The sequence below is a fragment of the Lissotriton vulgaris genome, chromosome 9 (assembly GCF_964263255.1).
Source record: "Lissotriton vulgaris chromosome 9, aLisVul1.2, whole genome shotgun sequence".
In the NCBI taxonomy this organism is placed as follows: domain Eukaryota; kingdom Metazoa; phylum Chordata; class Amphibia; order Caudata; family Salamandridae; genus Lissotriton; species Lissotriton vulgaris.
In genome coordinates, this window is record NC_141697.1 from 33,689,318 (window position 1) to 33,708,198 (window position 18,881).

At 44.9% G+C, this 18,881-nt stretch overlaps 1 protein-coding gene across 1 annotated transcript in view; it reads right to left on the reverse strand.

Moving 5' to 3' along the window:
- Nucleotides 1-1,481: 1,481 nt before the first annotated feature.
- Nucleotides 1,482-18,881, reverse strand: part of ALG2 (ALG2 alpha-1,3/1,6-mannosyltransferase) — a 30,565-nt gene continuing 13,165 nt past the window's right edge. The window contains exon 2 of the mRNA XM_086936988.1: nt 1,482-2,590. Coding sequence (XP_086793114.1) covers nt 1,688-2,590 — 903 coding nt within the window. The 3' untranslated portion in view covers nt 1,482-1,687. The remainder of the gene's footprint in view (nt 2,591-18,881) is intronic.

Below are 18,881 nucleotides of genomic sequence, written 5' to 3' on the forward strand. Positions count from 1 at the left end.
TTATGACTACTTCAGACCCCCAAAGCTAGAAGAATGGTTTGGGTGGCACATAATAGCCATTTTTAATCTAGTTGAATTATTAATGAACTGTTTTTGTGGTCATCTCTAAAGTAGCCAGACAGCGCCACCTTGTAGCAGACTGTCAAGGACCTGTGTTGACAATTAAGTGCCGGAAACCACTGGCTCAAATTAAGCACTTCCTTTGTTCCCTGGGAAGTAACCTCCTACTAATGAAGGCTATAGGTTGGATTAGGCCCTCCTCATTTAACTGTTATAGTACAGGTCCTATGCTGTGCTTTGATGCAGCTGTCTGCACTATAAATTCTTGCGAGAAGTCAGGGGCCTTGTGTAAAAGTGCTGATCACACGTCCTCCTTGAGGTGGTCATAGACTTCTAGCAGGCCCCGGTCTAGATCAACTTCCTGGGAAACTTCTAGGCAGTTTAGTCATTCAGGAGGCAACAATGGTACCATCCCCTTGACAAACCCCTATAGTATTCAGTCAGGCCTAGGAAGGCCCTCACTTCTATCTGCATTTAGGGGGGCTCCCAGGCCAGTATAGAGTCAATCCTGGCATGGAGGAGCTGCACCTTGACCAGGCACATCAGTTTTCCCAGATACAACACAATTACATGCTGTCTGGCACTTACCGGCCTTGCTAGTTGGACCTGCCTGTTCAAGGGCCCGAAGCACCCTTTGGAGGTGGTGCAGGTGGTCCCCCAAGCTGCTGTAGTAGGCAACTAGGTCATCCAGGTAGGCAGCCCTAAAGGACTCAATCCCGGGCCAGGACCCCGTTGACCACCACATTTAAGAGGGCAGGAACATTCTTTAACCCAAAGGGCATCACTCTGAAGTGAAGGGGCCCACTGGGGTTGAGAATGCGGAGCTATATTTGGCCCCCTAAGTCAGGGCAATCTGCCAGTATACTGAAGTGAGGTCAAAAGCACTCAGTAACCTGCCGCTCCCAGCCTGCCAATGAACTCATCGATGTGAGGAGGGGTGGGGGCATCAGACTAAGGGACTGAGTTCAGCCCCTGCAGTCAACACAGAATCGGACAGACTGTATTACTGTGAGAAAGGCCTAGGTAATGGAGTAAACACAGATCCATGTTCACCCATAACCAAAAATCAGTACCAGGGATTCGGACATTCAGATATCTACGCAGAAGTGGCGTTCAGAGTAGGGGTTAACGACTGTCACCATGAAGGGGACTATTCTGCCCCAACACTAGTTCACTTAAAAGTTTGCAAAAATACTGTATAAGAGGACTGAAAGCAGAGCAAGAATAAATGATATTAAAAACAAGAAATGTCTATCTCTCCTAAATTATGGACATGATTGTTAAAAGCAGAGGGTTTGCGGACTGGGTTATAAACGATCCTAACATGAAAAGGTCAGAAAAGTTAACTTAGTAGAAAGACCCTACCAATGACCCTCTTTTTATCAGTCAAGTCACACCATACTGAAACACAACAGGGGATAGGAAGTCAAACGTGATTTATTTTATTTCAACCCTCGCCCTCAAAAAGAAATCAAAGCAACTGATAAAGTGTATCAAAGATTACAAAAATATAATATATACAACTCAAAAGCCCAACCATCTTTTAGCAACGCATAATCAGCCAAAAACGCTAAGTTGATAGGACAGAATATTTTGCTAAATACCATGAAAGTTGCAAAGTTAAATTCTATTGGGTCAGTTTGCACAAGTACTGGTAAAGTTTCTCTGAAAAGGTCTCAGGGGAAAATAGGTCTTTGACTCTAGCTTTTCCTGCAGCTCCCATGGACTTCCTTAAAGAAGGGTCTTCCACAAATTTTTCCATTGCTTCACAGAATTCTGTTGGACTAGCATTACATAAAAATCCCGTAGTATTATGCACAACAGATTCCAGAGGCCCCCCAGAATTGACTGCAATCACTGGACATCCCATATACATTGCCTCCACAGGAACTATGCCAAAGTGCTCATTGCTTGGGGTGTAAAGGACACATGTACTTTTTGTTAGAAGAGACAATTTTTGTTCATCTGAAAAGGATCTAAGGAAGGTAACATTATTTTCCATTTTCCATCGAGTAGCAGCATTTTTCAATTCTTTATAGTATTCCACATTCTCCAAAACGCGTTCGTCATATCCACCAGCTACAATCAGGTGACATTGTTCCAACTTATCAGCATTGAGCCGTGATAGCAGATTGTGGAATGCTTCTAGTGCAAGAAGTATATTTTTTTTCCTTTCGTATCGGTTGATTGAGAGAAACAAAAACTGTACTCTCTTGTGAACCATACCTTCAAGGTCTGCAGAAACTATGGAATCAAAATTGCTGGAATTCAAAGAGGGATAAAGTACATCTGGATTTATGTTCGCTAAGGACTTAAATGTGTTCTTAAAAACATCTGCTGTGAATTTGCTGTTGACAAGTATACAATCTGCCATGCCCGTAGTTTTCTCTTCTAGCCAATCAATTGGAGCTCTGTATAACTTTTTGAGCAAGGACTGCCGTTGGGTGAGGAGTTGGTCTGGAAAGTGACAGTAAAATAGCACCTTCTTTGGCCTTCTGGAAAGCTTAAGGAATGGAATACATGCAGACACCTACAGGAGATAAAATAAAATATTAATGATGGCACTGGCATGCTCTTTAAACATGACTGAAGAAAAAATAATTCATTTCAATTCTACAGGAAAATTGTGAAAGGCATTTTCTAACTGTTCTGTTTGGTATGCCTCCTTCGCTGCGTTGAATTTACCAAGTGTGACCATTACTAAATACACATCTAAGAGAATAATATAGGTTTTTAATTTTGCCACACAGCCTTTACAATGCAGTACTTTACAACACAGGTAAAAGTGTTTTTTTTTTAAATACCATACTTTGCCATTTTTTTTATTTTTTAAAAAAAAGGGTTTAGGGGTCAGCTGGGGTAAAATGAATTTAGGGTTTAGGTTTGCATAGAGGTAAAGGGAGATAAGGATTTTTAGAGTTGTGGGAGGAAAACATATGTACACATAGTAAAAAGTGTTCCTCCTTCACCACCCCCCCCCCCCCCATGAAAAAAAACCATATCAAAACCCACAAAAATGTGTGAAGAAACACACAATGTAATGCAATGCATTGCAAAAATCAACACATTACATGCGTGGTAAAGGCATGTGGTAAAAAGTTGAACATCTAGTGTGTGCCACAAACTACTTTTTTCATTTGTGTACCCAAATGATGATGACCTCAAGTAGGGTGCCACTTTCCATTAAGAAAATATGTTTAAAATATTTTCATACCCCCTGCTTTGCTCTTTAGGTTCACATGTGAATTAAAGTGGCAACATAGATGAATGTTTCAGTCCTCAGTATGTATAGGTCAGGGTTTCATTTAGCTACTTTAATTACCTACGGGTCAATAGCTTTTCCATAGGCATTAAAGGCAAATAATTTAAACACTTCCTCGTTATTGCTATTGAAAGCTTCAATTGTATTAAAGACATGGAAGAGAGGATTATGCGATCTTCTTTATTTCTCTCCGACAGCCATGTAAAGAATCACACAATCTAACTTTCCCTTAAGAACTTGCAAAAATAAACATGCCATAAAATCTAATCACAACGCTGGACTGTCCATAATGGTCCTTTGTTGCTTTCCACTACCCTCTTTCTTCCTGCCACAAGCACCGATTAAACAGCTCCAATTAATCCTGCTACAGCTTTAATTTGCTGCGAATAAAAAGACGGTTTCACCAACTATGATTACATTCTCCATTGCCACCTCTGTTAATAGCAATATATATGAACAAAGCATAGCAGACGTTATGTAAACCAGCAACATTGTAGTCTTGTTCATGTGTTTATTAGTCACAATCTCATACATAGGTTGTCTATTAGCGACAAACCTATTTTCTTACTGTCCACGTTTTCATTTTACATCCACCCATTATCAGTCTCCAAGTGGGGTGAATGAGCCTTGGTCTGGATAATCTTTGCCTCCGCGTCCTTAACAAGAGTGAAACTTCCTTTTACGCTAGCTAAGGAGTTTGTCATTTTAAATCCGGACGAGCTGAAGATTTGGCTAATTTAACGCTTATGGGCTACTAGAGTAGCTACATCTGTGACTAGTTTAAAGTAAAACCTCTTGAAGGTTGAATCCGAGAACCAGTATGCCGCATTCAAAATGTCCTTATCTAGCTCCAAGTGAGAAAGCTTTTGAAGCCACAGGGCCTCTAGTCAAATGCACCCCAAACCTGTTGGTATCTATCCCAGCTTCCAGCATGACCTAGCAGACCCATCTGGCTATGATCTGGAAAGAAACTGCTTTAGAAGGTTTTCTGATAGCAATGAGCAATTGTCTCTTGTTAACCTACCAGCATTAGGGTGGTATTCCCCCAATCTTTATGCGTTTTGCCTCCACGTTTTGCTGAGTCTTTTTGTTGGCCTTGGGGATTCTGAGGACTTTATCACTGCTAATCAGTGCCAAAGTGCATGTGCTCCTTTCCTAAACATGCGTGATATTGGTGTATACCTGATTGACCTATTTAATTTACTTGTAAGTGCCTTGTAAGGTGGTATACCATATAACTAGGGTAAGTTTAATACTACTAGTGAATGAATTTATGATGCACATTGATACAGCGCACGGCTGCTCAGCAAGAGTGTCCCTGCGCGAATAGTCTCCGACTAACAGATCACACGACCACCCCTACCCCTTGAATAACCACGTTTTAGGAAGTTTCTTAAAGACAGCCAGGTCAGTAGTTGATCTTAGAGCGACCGTAAATGGGTTCCAAGAGTGGGCTCGCAGGAGCCTGAAGGAACTTCCTCCCGACTTGGCTCGCATATTCTGGGGACGCAGTCCAGGCCCATGGAGGATGACCTCAAAGTTCTGGCTGGCATGTAGTTGCTAACTTTTTCTGAAATAACCAGAGCCCCGCCCAGGAAGAGCTTTGAGGAACCCACATACAGAAGCAGTCTTTCAAACCCGTCTCATCCCTGCCACTTCAGTTTCTGTGTGTGCAGTTAGCTGCTACTTCGACTTGGCATTTAAAACTACTTGCCAAGCCTTAAGCTTCCCTTCTATTACATATAGGTCACCCCTAAGATAGGCCCTGGGTAGTCTTAAGGGCAGGTGATTTGTAAGTAAAAGGTAGAAAATGTACTTTTATGTTTTGCATGTCCTGGTAGCGACTAACAGCCTATTTCATCGTTCACTACTGTGAGGCCTACTCCTCGCATAGGTTAGCGTTGGGAATTCCTTAATACATTTCTAAACCGTAATTCCTAGTCAGAGTAGAGTAGCTTTTACATGATCATATGTTTCGAATTGTATTGATAAATCTTACTTACTAATGAAGTTGGATTTAACATTGGTATTTTAGAAAGTGACAACACTTACAATCACAAGAGCACAAACCAAATGTCCATGTAAACATGGGTATAAAGTTTATAGCTTAACCCCTTCTGTGCTGATGACGAGCCCAGGCTCGTCATGCAGCACGGTGCTCGTGTGCTGGTGACAAGCCTGGGCTCATCATGAGCCGTGGAACGCTCACACGCGGGGATAATTCCCCCGCTGTGCTGAGCGTTCCATTGCTCGGGCGGACTCATGACGAGCCCAGGCTCGTCACCAGCACACGAGCACCGTGCTGCATGACGAGCAGAATTCAGGTCTACGTTTAACAACCAACAAAGACAGACCTGAATCAGATCCCTCCCCTCCCCCAGAGAAATGGTTGGCTATGCACCCCCCACCAAAACAGGTCTGGAGAAAATATTTGGGATAAAAATCAGTTCAATGGAGGCCTGGGCTTTATCTGTTGAGGTAAAGGTAGCCACAGGTTTATCAAATTGCTCAATAAAGGATCTCAGAAGAACCCCCTTGAGATATGGCTCCGGCTTCATTAGGAGGCCGAATCACTGAGCTATGGATCAATTTTAATGAGAAGCGAGTGGCATCTCTCAGTAGAGAGGGAGCAATCGGCGTTGCCATGGAAGATAACTGCCTGCTGGGCCAAGTGGAGATAAGAGAGACAGATTCCTTGGCTTTTTGTGAATCTTTGCGAGGGCGCCAATGATGCCCAGACGTTTATCTTGAGCACACTAAGTGAACTACGCCCTTCTTAGGGCCTCTAATGTATTTGGCCAAAAAAGTGACCCTTTTCAGACTGAGAGACACTTTGTTGACCAGTGACTGATGGAGGCGTTCTACTCTTAGGCAGCTGTGCATCTCTTTGTCAAGTAAATGTAAATGTCAAGGTATTTGTAGAGCGCACTGCCACCAAGCGGTTTCCTGGCGCTATTACTCATAACGCTGTGGAACCCTTTCTGGCTTTCCCTGTGAAGTGTCCACTCCTGGGCACCCCCAGGGTGACGCCAGGCATCCTAGCGCTGTTGGGGCCGGTGTGGAGGTTAAGCAAGCTATTGCCCAGAGTTGCAGCGTGGGGCCCATGATTAGAATAGGCACTGAGGCGAGAATGGTCAGGTCCGAGGAAATTGAGCCCAAGACCCACCAAGGCGGGAATTGAACCCTGGTCCCGGGCCAGAACTCTGCATCAGGGTCTGCAGCTCTAACGATTGAGCCATACTCCTCCACCTCCAAGTGGCCTTTGAAGCCTTCCCACCAGGTAGGCGGCCACTTTACCGCCTGGGGCCTATTAAGATGACTGAGGATGACAGATTCTTAGGGTCTAGCATATCTGAGACCTTTGTGCTTAATTTGAACTGATGGGGTCCACAGGCATTTATTTTTGGGCTCAACACTTAATTGTTCTCATAAGACCCAGAATACGAGACAGAAAAGGAGGGTGGGAGGGAAGGAGAAAGTGAAAGACAGAAAAATAATGACAAAGGGAGAAGGCAGGGACGGAAAAAGGACGTATGGGAGGGAGTTTGAGAGACAGTGTCTGGTGATGGAATAAAGATGAATGAGGGGGAATTAAGACTACACAGCTTTGCTGTTCTGCACTGGTGGTAGCAAACAAAAGCATGGGCCTCAGCAGGTATTGTTTTACAAATGAAGCATAGCGCTTACCCTAGTCTCCACACCCCATTACATAAACTGTGCAGTCCTGAGTGCTTCTATCAAGTTTCCTGATACTTCACTTGACCTCGTCTTTCGCTACCTGTGATAAAGTAGCTGAATTAAATACTCTACCCATCTTTTAGCAGAAGGGCTTTCTTGCCACAAAAATAAATTGGAATCAGTGGTAGATTTTCGGGGGCTGTCATGTCATGGAATCACTGTTTTCTAATTTGCAGTTGTTACAAATCCTCAGCATTACTTAGAAAAGCTACTAATACTGCTACTTCCTTCTGCCTGGCCACTTTAAAAAAAATTGATTTGTATATAGAACACACAGTAGAAGTACAAGACTCGCGTAATACTACTACATAGATGCACACTCATATATCCATCCCTAGACCACTTAGTTTAGGGAATGCTGCTCTCTGGCTGCATCAGTCTAATTTGCTTATCTTCAACTTATCCAGTTATGAATGGTGACCGACAAAAGATTTTACAGATGTTAAGTCCCTCAGGCAGAATGAACAGTTTTTGGACTACATTACAGCTCCACTGGACAGGAAGCTGTACTTTTAGTTTAGGCCAGGCACACTGCCGCCTAAAGCCTTTACCTATAAATAGTCACGTTTGCATTCCCCTGCTTGTGTCATATGTAATCATTTGAAGGGAAATGTAGCCCTTTTTTTTGCCTGTCCCATATGCCTGTTCTTATTGGCGGTCATCCTTATGCAAAGAACTAGGTAGAAGCAGTCACAGTATTTATTGCCCTGCGTGTACTGAGATCAGGCGGGTGATCTGTTTACGAATGTACTGAAGCTTCGTTTTTGGGGGCAATGTGGCTGACCCGTAGGGGCCCTCTCTTTACATATTTGATCAATTGTTTTTTATGAATTTTTTATCTGAATACAATAGATTCTTAAATCTTGATGGTTTTATACATGTTAAAATTTTTAGACAGCAATGTTATGAATTGTTAAATCTGTTTCCTTTGCAATAGGTCACTCTTGTATGTGCTTTTATGGCTTTCAAAGCCAAAAAAAAGTTTTATTGACCGAATGGTGACTTGTATCTTCTGCTGCAGAAAACCTGCCAAGAAACGGGCGAAGACAAGATACCGGTCTCAGGATTGGAGGAAGTTTTCAAACTTTTTAATTAATCTACGCTTACTGGCCCATGGTACCCACCAGTGCCTTTAAAATACGTTAAATCCTACCTCCTTTAGCCAATAACTCATTTTCCTGACATAGACGAGACCCTTCACACAGTTGTTCGCAGAGACATTTGCTAAGGACAGAACCTTTCCTGGTGACTGCTTTCTTTAACCTGGGGAATCATTTTTGGATTCCAGGGAAATCTTGCTCTGGTGACCGAACGGACGGTAGGGAGGGAGGGGGGAGCTGAACTGTCCAGCATGGAGGAGACAACTGATCGCTAATAAGATCTCCACAGGCCTCATTTGACTGGAGATCTGCACGGGGGTAACCTCAACAGACTAAACAATCCACATCCCATGGCACTTTTGCAACCCAGGTGACCTCAAGATCTCCTCCAGTTCCTCCCATCCAGAGTCATAGTCGCAGTAAATAGCTTTCCTGCTTGACTCTCTGGACGGTAGGGTGTTTAAATATCGATTACACAAATAACGTTGAAAAAAATATAGTTGTATAAATATCGTTTACATAAATATCGACACCCTATACCTTAACAGGTAAGTACATAAATATTGACTCAAAAATATTGATGTCATAAATATAGATGTTAAAAATATCGACTTTTTAAATGAATTATAATTACATTAAATAATTATTAAATTTAAGTACTATTAACAAAATACATTACATTACTTTAATATTTTAACTATTTTTAACAAATTAACTACACTTTTTCATTATAAACTTAATTGTGTACATATACAGATATTTAACACATAAAATTATATAATACATACATTTAATTTAAATATTATAAATATTATTAGTTAAAACATTTGATAGCGAAGGGGTAAAAATTACTATTCCCGGATAGCGTAGTTTATAAACTTATTTAATATATACATTAAAATATATTATTATTAACAAACACCTACACACCTAAAATTAATTACTCAATTACATTAAATATGTTCTAATTAATTATTGATTAGTATTGTATTTTCAAAATATTTACATAAATAATTATTTTACAGCTTTCACACCATATACACTTATAAACACCACTACACAAACTAAAAATTATTTACTGGTTTAAAAATAAAAATGTATTTAATTATAATTAATTATTCAATTAAAATGTAATTACTTCACTAAATTTTCTATTTAAAATTCCAGTACACACAGCTCAAATTAAATAAAAAATTAACAAAATTAATTATTAATTAACTAATTATTAAAATATTTATATTAATTTTAAACGTTAATTAAATCAATTATTTTATTATATTTAAATTACTTCCCACGCTATTCCCCTATAAACCCACAACCCGCTACAGAACTTTTACCACTAAATTCAACATAAAATACATTATTCACTAATAAAATGCTACAAAATATACTTTAACAATACTCATTAAAACACTAAATTACTTATAATTATTTAAATGACAATATTTTTGTAAACTATGTTTTTGTAAACGATATTTATTACAACTATATTATTGTTATCGATATTTCTTACCTGTCTGTCGATATTCTTGTTAAACTATATTTTTGACATCGATATTTCTTCTTGTAGATATTTCTGCGGCGATATTAAGGTAAGTCGACATTTTCCCGTCGATATTCCCGCTCTACACCCTCTGGACAGCCTGCACCGTCCATGTCCCTTTAAGCTGCCCACGTGTGAACTCCTCCAGCCCACAAAAACAAATGGAGGGTATGCCTCTCCACCCTTGCTAATGAGACTGTGGGTCATATTGGCAGTAGGTATTCATTTGGATTCCAGAAAATGTGAGATTGCTCTTCGCAGCTATCAAAGCTCTTGTTGTTAGAGATCACAGCCTGAAGTCACAGACGAACCCCAAAGTCTGCTTTCAGGTTCGGCTGGTTTGAAGTTCTGAGCCCAACTGTGTGCCCCCAGTCCTGTGGGAACCCCTGAAAGTAATAATTCTTAGGCGATTGGCCATTTGAGATAGTGGCACCTAAAATTCAGTCTTTAACACAAAAAATGCCAGGATCCAAGCAAAACAGGAAATAACGAAAAACCCAGCTGAACAAAAGTATGACTTTTTTTTTTTTAGGAAGTATCCCCTCACCCACCAGAAGTGGCATGCTTCATCGTTGAGATTCTCCTCCCACTGCGACAGATCATGGCGCGGGCTACAACTCTCTCTCTAAGAAGGAGTTCTTCAGATGTTCCGACTCCTACCGAGTTTGTAAACTCACCCAGTATCCGTACCGATCACTCCCTGGTCGCTGTGGACTTCAATTACTTGTAGCACATATCACTGGGCATACTCTGTGATGCCTCCACACAGGCACATGTTGAAAGCCAAACATGCCCGTCAGCTCCTATTTTGTGTAGCAGCAGCCAATAATTCACAACCTAAAACCCCTGGGCAGACATGGCGGCCACTACGGGCCTAACCTGAATCCGTTTCAATTACTGCAATGACCTCAACAGCGGCCACAACTGCGTAAGTACAATAATTACAGGGAGGGATTACCACAATATCATACCAAACTGGTCAGTGGCGTAACGAAACGTGAGGGGACCCCCTGCAAGGTATGTGGAGGGGCCCTTCTGGACTCAGACTGGAGCTCTCGCCCCCCTCCCCCCGGCACCGCAGGGGCCTAAGTTCTGCCACTGAAACCGGTCCTAACCGAATGATACACAGACTTCATTAAGAGACTATGTTAGTCCCATTCCAGCCAATTACCCCCTCGATTTAATCATTTGAGGCTCAATAGTTTAGAGGCCCATAGTGAGAACAAGATAATTAAGCTAATTGGTTCTCAAGGAATCCTGGGCTTTTGAAATACTGCTGGAGTATTAATAGGTTTTAGGTGGTGCGTTTTGAAAAGTGTTATGCGTGGCTTTATTGTCATGCATTCCTTTGCTTCCCTTTAGTCAACGCGTGCCGGCTTTACTTCCTTTTTGTGTTTTTGTCCGTCTCTTGGATTGTGATCCATGGGCCTTTTCCTTGCCTAATGTCCTTCCACCACTCTAGCTTTCGGAGCTACTTTTTTAGGTCGAGCTGACCTAGCATTGAATGCGAAAGCATTGAATGCTGTCAGCAAGACAACTAATGTTACCCGTATTTGGGAATGTGGACAGCAGTCAGACGCGCGCCTGTTCATTGTCAGTTTTCACCGCGGGAGCGCGCCTCTCAGACGCGCTTGTGCAGACACGTACACACAGCCCCTGCTTTCGCTTGGCTTGCATCCAAACACGGCGCACACACACACACAGCCAGCCCCCACCTCCTGCACTCACACAGGCGCGCGCGCACATACACACGCTGCTGCCCCCCTACACACACATACAGACACACACACCAGCACCCATGCACGCACCCACCCCCGCCGTCGCATACACACACGCCCCCCCCCCCGAATACAGTGCCACTTACCGCCAATCCGGTGTTCTGTAGCCTCCGCGGGGCTCTCCCTCGGGCATGGGAGCCCCGCGTCACCACTGCTACTCGGGCCAGGAACTCCGTGGGCGCTGATTCGCGCACAAGACGGAAGTCCCGCCCCCACGCTGTTTCGTTTTCCTGAGTGCGTGCGCACATCTTGTTAATAATTGGTCCCGGTTTCGAAATGGGATATGTGGTGGAAATAGCCTTTCCCCCCTCCCCACAGCAGAGCTGAGCAAATGTATTACGGCGATTAGTCATTGTATGCAGCCCCGTGTGTTCACAGCGAGTACTGTACCCCATGTCTACTGTAATGTATGTACCGTGCATGTAGCACCACTTGTGGCAAGCGCCGAGTACAGCGAGCCCGAACGAGTTCCGGTAATGAGTGCTGTACCCCATGTCTACTGTGTGTACCTTGTGAGCAGCACCACTTGTGCACAGCGCCGAGCTCTGCACCACCGTGCGTAAGCTCTGGCGGTGGGTACTGTACCCAGTGTTTGCTGTATTTACTTTGTGTGCACCACCGTGGTCAGTGTGAGGCCCCCCAGCGCCGAGCAAACTCTGTCATAGGACTGCACTTCAGTATTTACTGTACGTAGCGTATATGAAGCACACCTTGAGCATCTGCACCACGTGTGCACAGCGCCGAGCTCAGCAAGCCCTTAGCACGCTCTGGCGGTGCGTACTGTGCTGTACCGACCCCCAGTGTTTACTTTACGTTCCTTGTATAGGTCACCCGTGAGCTCCTACCACCACATGTTCACAACGCCCACCTCAGCAAGCCCCTGGGCAAGCTCTGGCGGTGCGTACTGCACCCTAATGTGCACTGTATGTACCTTGTATACGCCACTCGTGAACATATAGCACTCACGTCACGTGCGCAGCGCCCAGCTCTGCGTGAGTACTGTGCAAGCCCTGGCAGCGAGTACTGACCCCCAGTGTTTACTGTATGTAGTGCCCAGTGCACACCCAGCACCACGTGTGCACCACCATGTGCACGCCTAGCACTCACTTCACGTGCACAGCGCCAAGTTAATCGAACCCATGGTAACCTCTGGCGGGGAGTACTGTGCTGTACCCCAGTCTGTACTGCATGGACCATGTATGCCCAACCCCATTAGCACCTAGCACTGTGAGTATTGTACTGAAGTTGAACCCAATGTTTCCTTTGTGTACCTTCAATATACCACCCTGTGCAGGCCGATATTCCTGGCCTGCACATATGTAACCTGCACTCCAGCTACGTAAGTGCAGCGCTAAGCTCAACAAAGCCCTAGGCACGCTGCGCTGGTGGGTACCAAGGTGCCCTGTGCCACAACAAATACCCTGCACTTGGAAGGACACTGTTTGCCTCTTTCAGCACCGAAGGCCACACGTTTGTGACACAGGTCAGCACGACCTGGGAAGTGTCTGGCACCGGGTATCCGTGCGCACGGAATCGTGCAGTGCTACGGTGTGCACCAAAACACCCAGTGCGCCTCCCTCCCTTGAGGACCCGCGTGACATCTCTCGCCCCAAACCTTAGGCACCTGGGACTCAAACTCTAGCAGTGAGTGCATTGTTGAGTATTGTCAACATCTTCTGCGCATCCTGGCTCACCTGGCATCGCGTGTGCACAACGCAGCGCGGAGAGTCTCTCGCGGTGAGTACGTGTGCACTGATGGGTTCCGTCCTGTGCTTAATTTGAACAGGAGCTACTAATTGTCAACACCGGCGCTTGTGGCACAGTCAGTCTAATTTAGTTCATTATTAATTCGATATACATTAGAAATGACTATTACCTGCCGCCCAAGCCATTCTTATAGCTTTGGGGGCCTGGAATAGTCCGAATTAGTTAGTAGTAATTCGTAATTGGGTAGTAGTTGTGTTGTTACTATCTTTGGCAGAACAGAGAGTCCTGGCACATATTTTTACAAAGTAAGCACTGGTTCCATCTTTAGAGGACCACGAGAGAAACAGCATACATTTTATCGTATTCTATCTCACCTCACCCAGCGTGTGCACAACGCCCTGCCCAGCGAGCCTATGGTAAACTGTGGTGGTGAGTACGTACGCTGTGCAGCGCCAAGTACTGTGCCCAAAGTATATGGTACCCGAGGGATACTGGTGGCATCCTGGGCTATTCGAGCTCACGCCGCATCGAAAGGCGCGGCACAGTGAGCCTCTGGCGCCGAGTACTGTGTACACAGAAATGGTCTGACGCCGTCACACATAGGCGAACACAGCAGTACAGTTTCCGTCACTTGTATACAGACTTTGCGGCAGTGTATGCATGGCGTGTCATCCACCTGTCCTCTACGCCTGCAAAGCTCAGTTGCTTTATAGCAGTGACTACCCCTCGTGTACCCAATACTCTGCACGCCAGAATGTATGTATAGCCAACAACGCCACGTGTGTGCGGAATACAGAACATGCACTGTACACACATGTTCTGTGCGTTACAGGCGTCTTTACGGGCCTGAGCCAGCTGTGAGCGCCAGATCTGAACATTTGCAATTTTTTTCCTGTTTGTATCTTTTATGTAACTCATGTAATCCTAAATCCTTATGTCTCACAACTGATTCTTTTATAAAGCGCTCCGACACCTTCGGGTAATGTTCGCGCTATAGAAAATCGCATTAAAAAAATAAATAAACCCCCGAAATCAGCAGCATTCACTTGTGCTCTGCTGCACTTTGCTCAGTGTAACACAGCGCAAGTGAAACCGATCGTAGTCACGTCAGGCCCCAGTCACACCCATACCGCGACTCACTTACCCTCCAGTACTCACTACCATCCTCACTGCATCGCCATCTCACTCCAGCACTCGCTTACCCACTCCAGAACTCACTACAACTCTCACTGCAGCACACACACCCTCCAGCACTCACTAAATCCCTCACTGGAACACACTCACACTCCAGGACTCACTACAACCCTCAGTGCAACACACTCGCCTTCCAGCATTCCCCACTGCTCTGGCGCACTCGCATCAGCCCTCACTGTCCATCCGCCACCCTCACTGCACCCTCCAAGCTCCCCCTCTGCCTGCTTCTCACACTCAATGCAACATACACTCCAAATACCACTCAGTGCCACATAATTACACAGCACATAATTACACTCTACTGAATGAAACACACACTCCACACAATACCACTCAGTGCCACATAATTATATCCTACATAATTACATTCTACTGAATACAACATACACTCCAGACAATACCACTCAGTTCCACATAATATGCTACATATTTACACTGCGCTCAACACGGCAAATACCACTCAGTGCCAAAATTACACGCCACATAATTACACTGCACTCAATGCGACATACACTCCAAATACCACTGAGTGCCACTACACGCCACATATTTACACTGCACTCTATGCAACATACACTCCAAATACCACTCAGTGCCACATAATTAAACGCAGCATAATTACACTGCACTCAATGCAACATACACTCCCAACTACCACTCAGTGCACCAAAGCAAACCTGGCAGCAAGAAGGCCTCATGGTTCAACGATGATCTTAAGAAATCCAAGAAACTCTGCCGCTCCCTTGAAAAAGCCTGGAAAAAAGACCCATCCACCAGCACCAAGGACGCCTTCAAAAGCGCCACCCGCACTCACCACCAACTGATCCGAAAAGCCAAGAAAACAGCATTCAAGGATCGACTTGACAACAACGCCCACAACAGCAAGGAACTTTTCAACATCGTCAAGGAATTATCCAACCCCTCGGCCAACTCCAACGACATCACCCCCTCTCAAACCCTCTGCGACTCCCTAGCCTCCTTTTTCCACAACAAGATTGCAGACATCCACAACAGCTTTGACAACCAACCCGGAAACCAACCCACCCCACCATCTGTTGACCATCTTCCCCCCGTAAACACCCTTAACGCCTGGAACACAATCTCCACTGAGGAAACCATCCGCCTGATGAATTCCATCCACTCCGGATCCCCCACAGACCCATGCCCTCACCACATCTTCAACAAAGCAGACTCCGTCATAGCACCGCACCTCCGAGACGTCATCAACTGCTCCTTGATATCCGCGACCTTCCCAGAAGACTGGAAACACGCTGAACTCACCGCCCTTCTGAAAAAATCAACAGCGGACCCCACCGAACTCAAAAATTACCGCCCCATCTCGCTGCTTCCATTCCCGGCCAAAGTCATCGAGAAAGCCGTCAACAACCAGCTCGCCGCCTTCCTCGAAGCCAACAAATCACTCGACCCCTCACAATCTGGCTTCCGAGCAAAACACAGCACTGAGACCGCCCTCATCGCAGTAACTGACGACATTCGAACTCTTCTGGACAATGGAGACACAGTCGCCCTCATCCTCCTCGACCTCTCCGCAGCCTTCGACACAGTCTGCCATAACACCCTCCTTCAGCGCCTCAGAAACATTGGAATCCAAGGAAAAGCACTAGAATGGATCACCTCGTTCCTCACCGGAAGAACCCAGAGAGTCCGCCTTCCTCCATTCAAGTCCGAGGCCTCTGAAGTCATCTGCGGCGTGCCTCAAGGATCATCACTCAGCCCCACCCTCTTCAACGTATACATGAGCCCCCTCGCGGACATCGCCCACCAACACAACCTCAACATCATCTCCTACGCGGACGACACTCAACTGATCCTTTCTCCCACCAAGGACCCCAGCACCGCCAAAACTAACCTACACGAAGGAATGAAAGAAGTCGCCGAATGGATGAAACAAAGCCGCCTGAAACTGAACTCAGATAAAACAGAAGTCCTCATCTTAGGCACTTCCCCCTCTGCTTGGGACGACTCTTGGTGGCCGGAAGCCCTTGGAAAAGCACCCATCCCGACAGACCACGCACGGAACCTTGGCGTCATCCTGGATTCTTCACTCTCAATGAACAGACAAGTCAACGCCGTATCCTCTTCCTGCTTCAACATTCTTCGCATGCTCAGAAAAACATTTCGCTGGATCCCCTCCGAAACAAGGAAAACAGTCACCCACGCTCTGGTCACGAGCCGACTGGACTACGGAAACACCCTCTACGCAGGTACCACCGCTAAACTCCAGAAGAAACTCCAACGAATCCAAAACGCCTCAGCCAGGCTCATATTAGACATCCCACGCAACGAACACATCTCCGGTCACCTTAAAGACCTCCACTGGCTACCCGTCAATAAGAGGATCACTTTCCGACTGCTTATCCACGCACACAAATCACTCTACAACATCGGCCCAGATTGCCTCAACTCTCGACTGTCCTTCTACACCCCCTCCCGCCAATTACGTTCTTCCAGCCAAGCCCTCGCCACGGTACCTCGCATCAACAAGACCACCATGGGAGGCAGATCCTTTTCATACCTGGCTGCCAAAACATGGAACTCACTCCCCGCTTACCTTCGCCTCACCCAGAACCACCTAGCGTTCAGAAAGCAGCTTAAAACGTGGATATTTGACAAATAATCCTCCCCCCTTCCTAAGCGCCTTGAAACCCTCTGGGTATGTAGTGCGCTACACAAATTTTATGACTTGACTTGACTTGACTACACGCCAAATAATTACACTGCACTCTATGCAACATACACTCCAAATACCACTCAGTGCCACATAATTAAACGCCGCATAATTACACTACACTCAATGCAACATACACTCCCAACTACCACTCAGTGCTACTACACGCCACATAATTACACTGCACTCTATGCAACATACACTCCAAATACCACTCAGTGCCACATAATTAAACGCCGCATAATTACACTACACTCAATGCAACATACACTCCCAACTACCACTCAGTGCCACTACACGCCACATAATTACACTGCACTCTATGCAACATACACTCAAAATACCACTCAGTGCCACATAATTACACACCACATAATTACACTGCACTCAATGCAACATACACTCCAAACAATACCACTCCATGCCATATAATTACATGCCACATAATTACACTCTACTGAATACAACATACACTCCACACAATACCACTCAGTGCCACATAAGTATATGCTACATATTTACACTGCGCTCAACGCAACATACACTCCAAATACCACTCAGTGCCACATAATTACACTCCACATAATTACACTGCACTCAATGCAACATACACTCCAAATACCACTCAGTGCCACATAGTTACACGCCACATAATTACACTCTATCTATCGCATCACCACTTATTATCAACAGAAACAATGGCCCAACCTGTGATTGATTGTCAGGTGTGGTTCGGTCCTGACGAGTCGCCGGTATCATACAAACAACTCGCGCCCGGAATTGCCAGTTTGGACGGCGCTCACTCATGCGAATGTTTCCCAGTGAGAGTGGTCACACCGAGGATATAAAAAGTACCGTCAGGCGCCAGGATTAAGATCCACTCTTCCACATCCAACGGTGATGTCCATACAAGAACATTAAAAGTAACGGACGATGCCCTTTATGAGAACCGTATTAATTACTTCTGTCATCATCACCCGATTAATTATGTTGAAGGTCCACGACCACTAAATTGGAGTGGGACTGTGGCCAAGTTTCTTCACGTTCTTCCAGACGCAGGAGGACTGTGAACATCCCATAAAAAGCTAATTGGGCCTACAGCTTATTAGCCACGGTACGAAGGCTGTGCCATACACGTCCTGAGGAAGACCTGCAGGTCGAGGTCCCCAGTCACCCCTGTACCCCAAGACGGGTCGAAACGTCGACGCCCCTTTTCCATAAACAGGACCACTATTTTTTCAAACATTATACATGCCAGTCAAGACTGTATGAATGTTCAAAATGGAATAATATTATTAGTGGCCTGACTGAATAATACCCTGAATCTTTTGCAGTATTGTTTCAATTAAATAAAACCCTATGTCACTTTTCTGTTGAGGCTTACACCCTGTTTTCTCCAAACCACTTTTTTCTTCTTTTTTCCGGCACCCTTGTAGAAGCACGTTGCTCTTTCTTCTACCGTTCGCTCTGAATATTGTATAAATGTATATATGAAATTTCTCGCTGTGTTTGGAGTAATCTATTAAAACTCCTTTTTGTAAATAAATCAGTATTGCTAGGTGGTTGCTTTTCTTAACAGAATGAATAGTTTTTGATTAAATTCACAAGAGGAGATTAACTCTAATCCTCACTTAGCCTTGAAAATGATCAACTGTGAGTATATGATTCATTGAGCTGACAATCAATCACGGGTTGGGCCATTGTTTCTGTTGATAATATTGATCACCCAGGTCCAACAACCGTTTTGGGTTACCCCATTTTTTATAATGGGTATCGCATCACCACAGCATCACTCCGCACCTTCACAGCA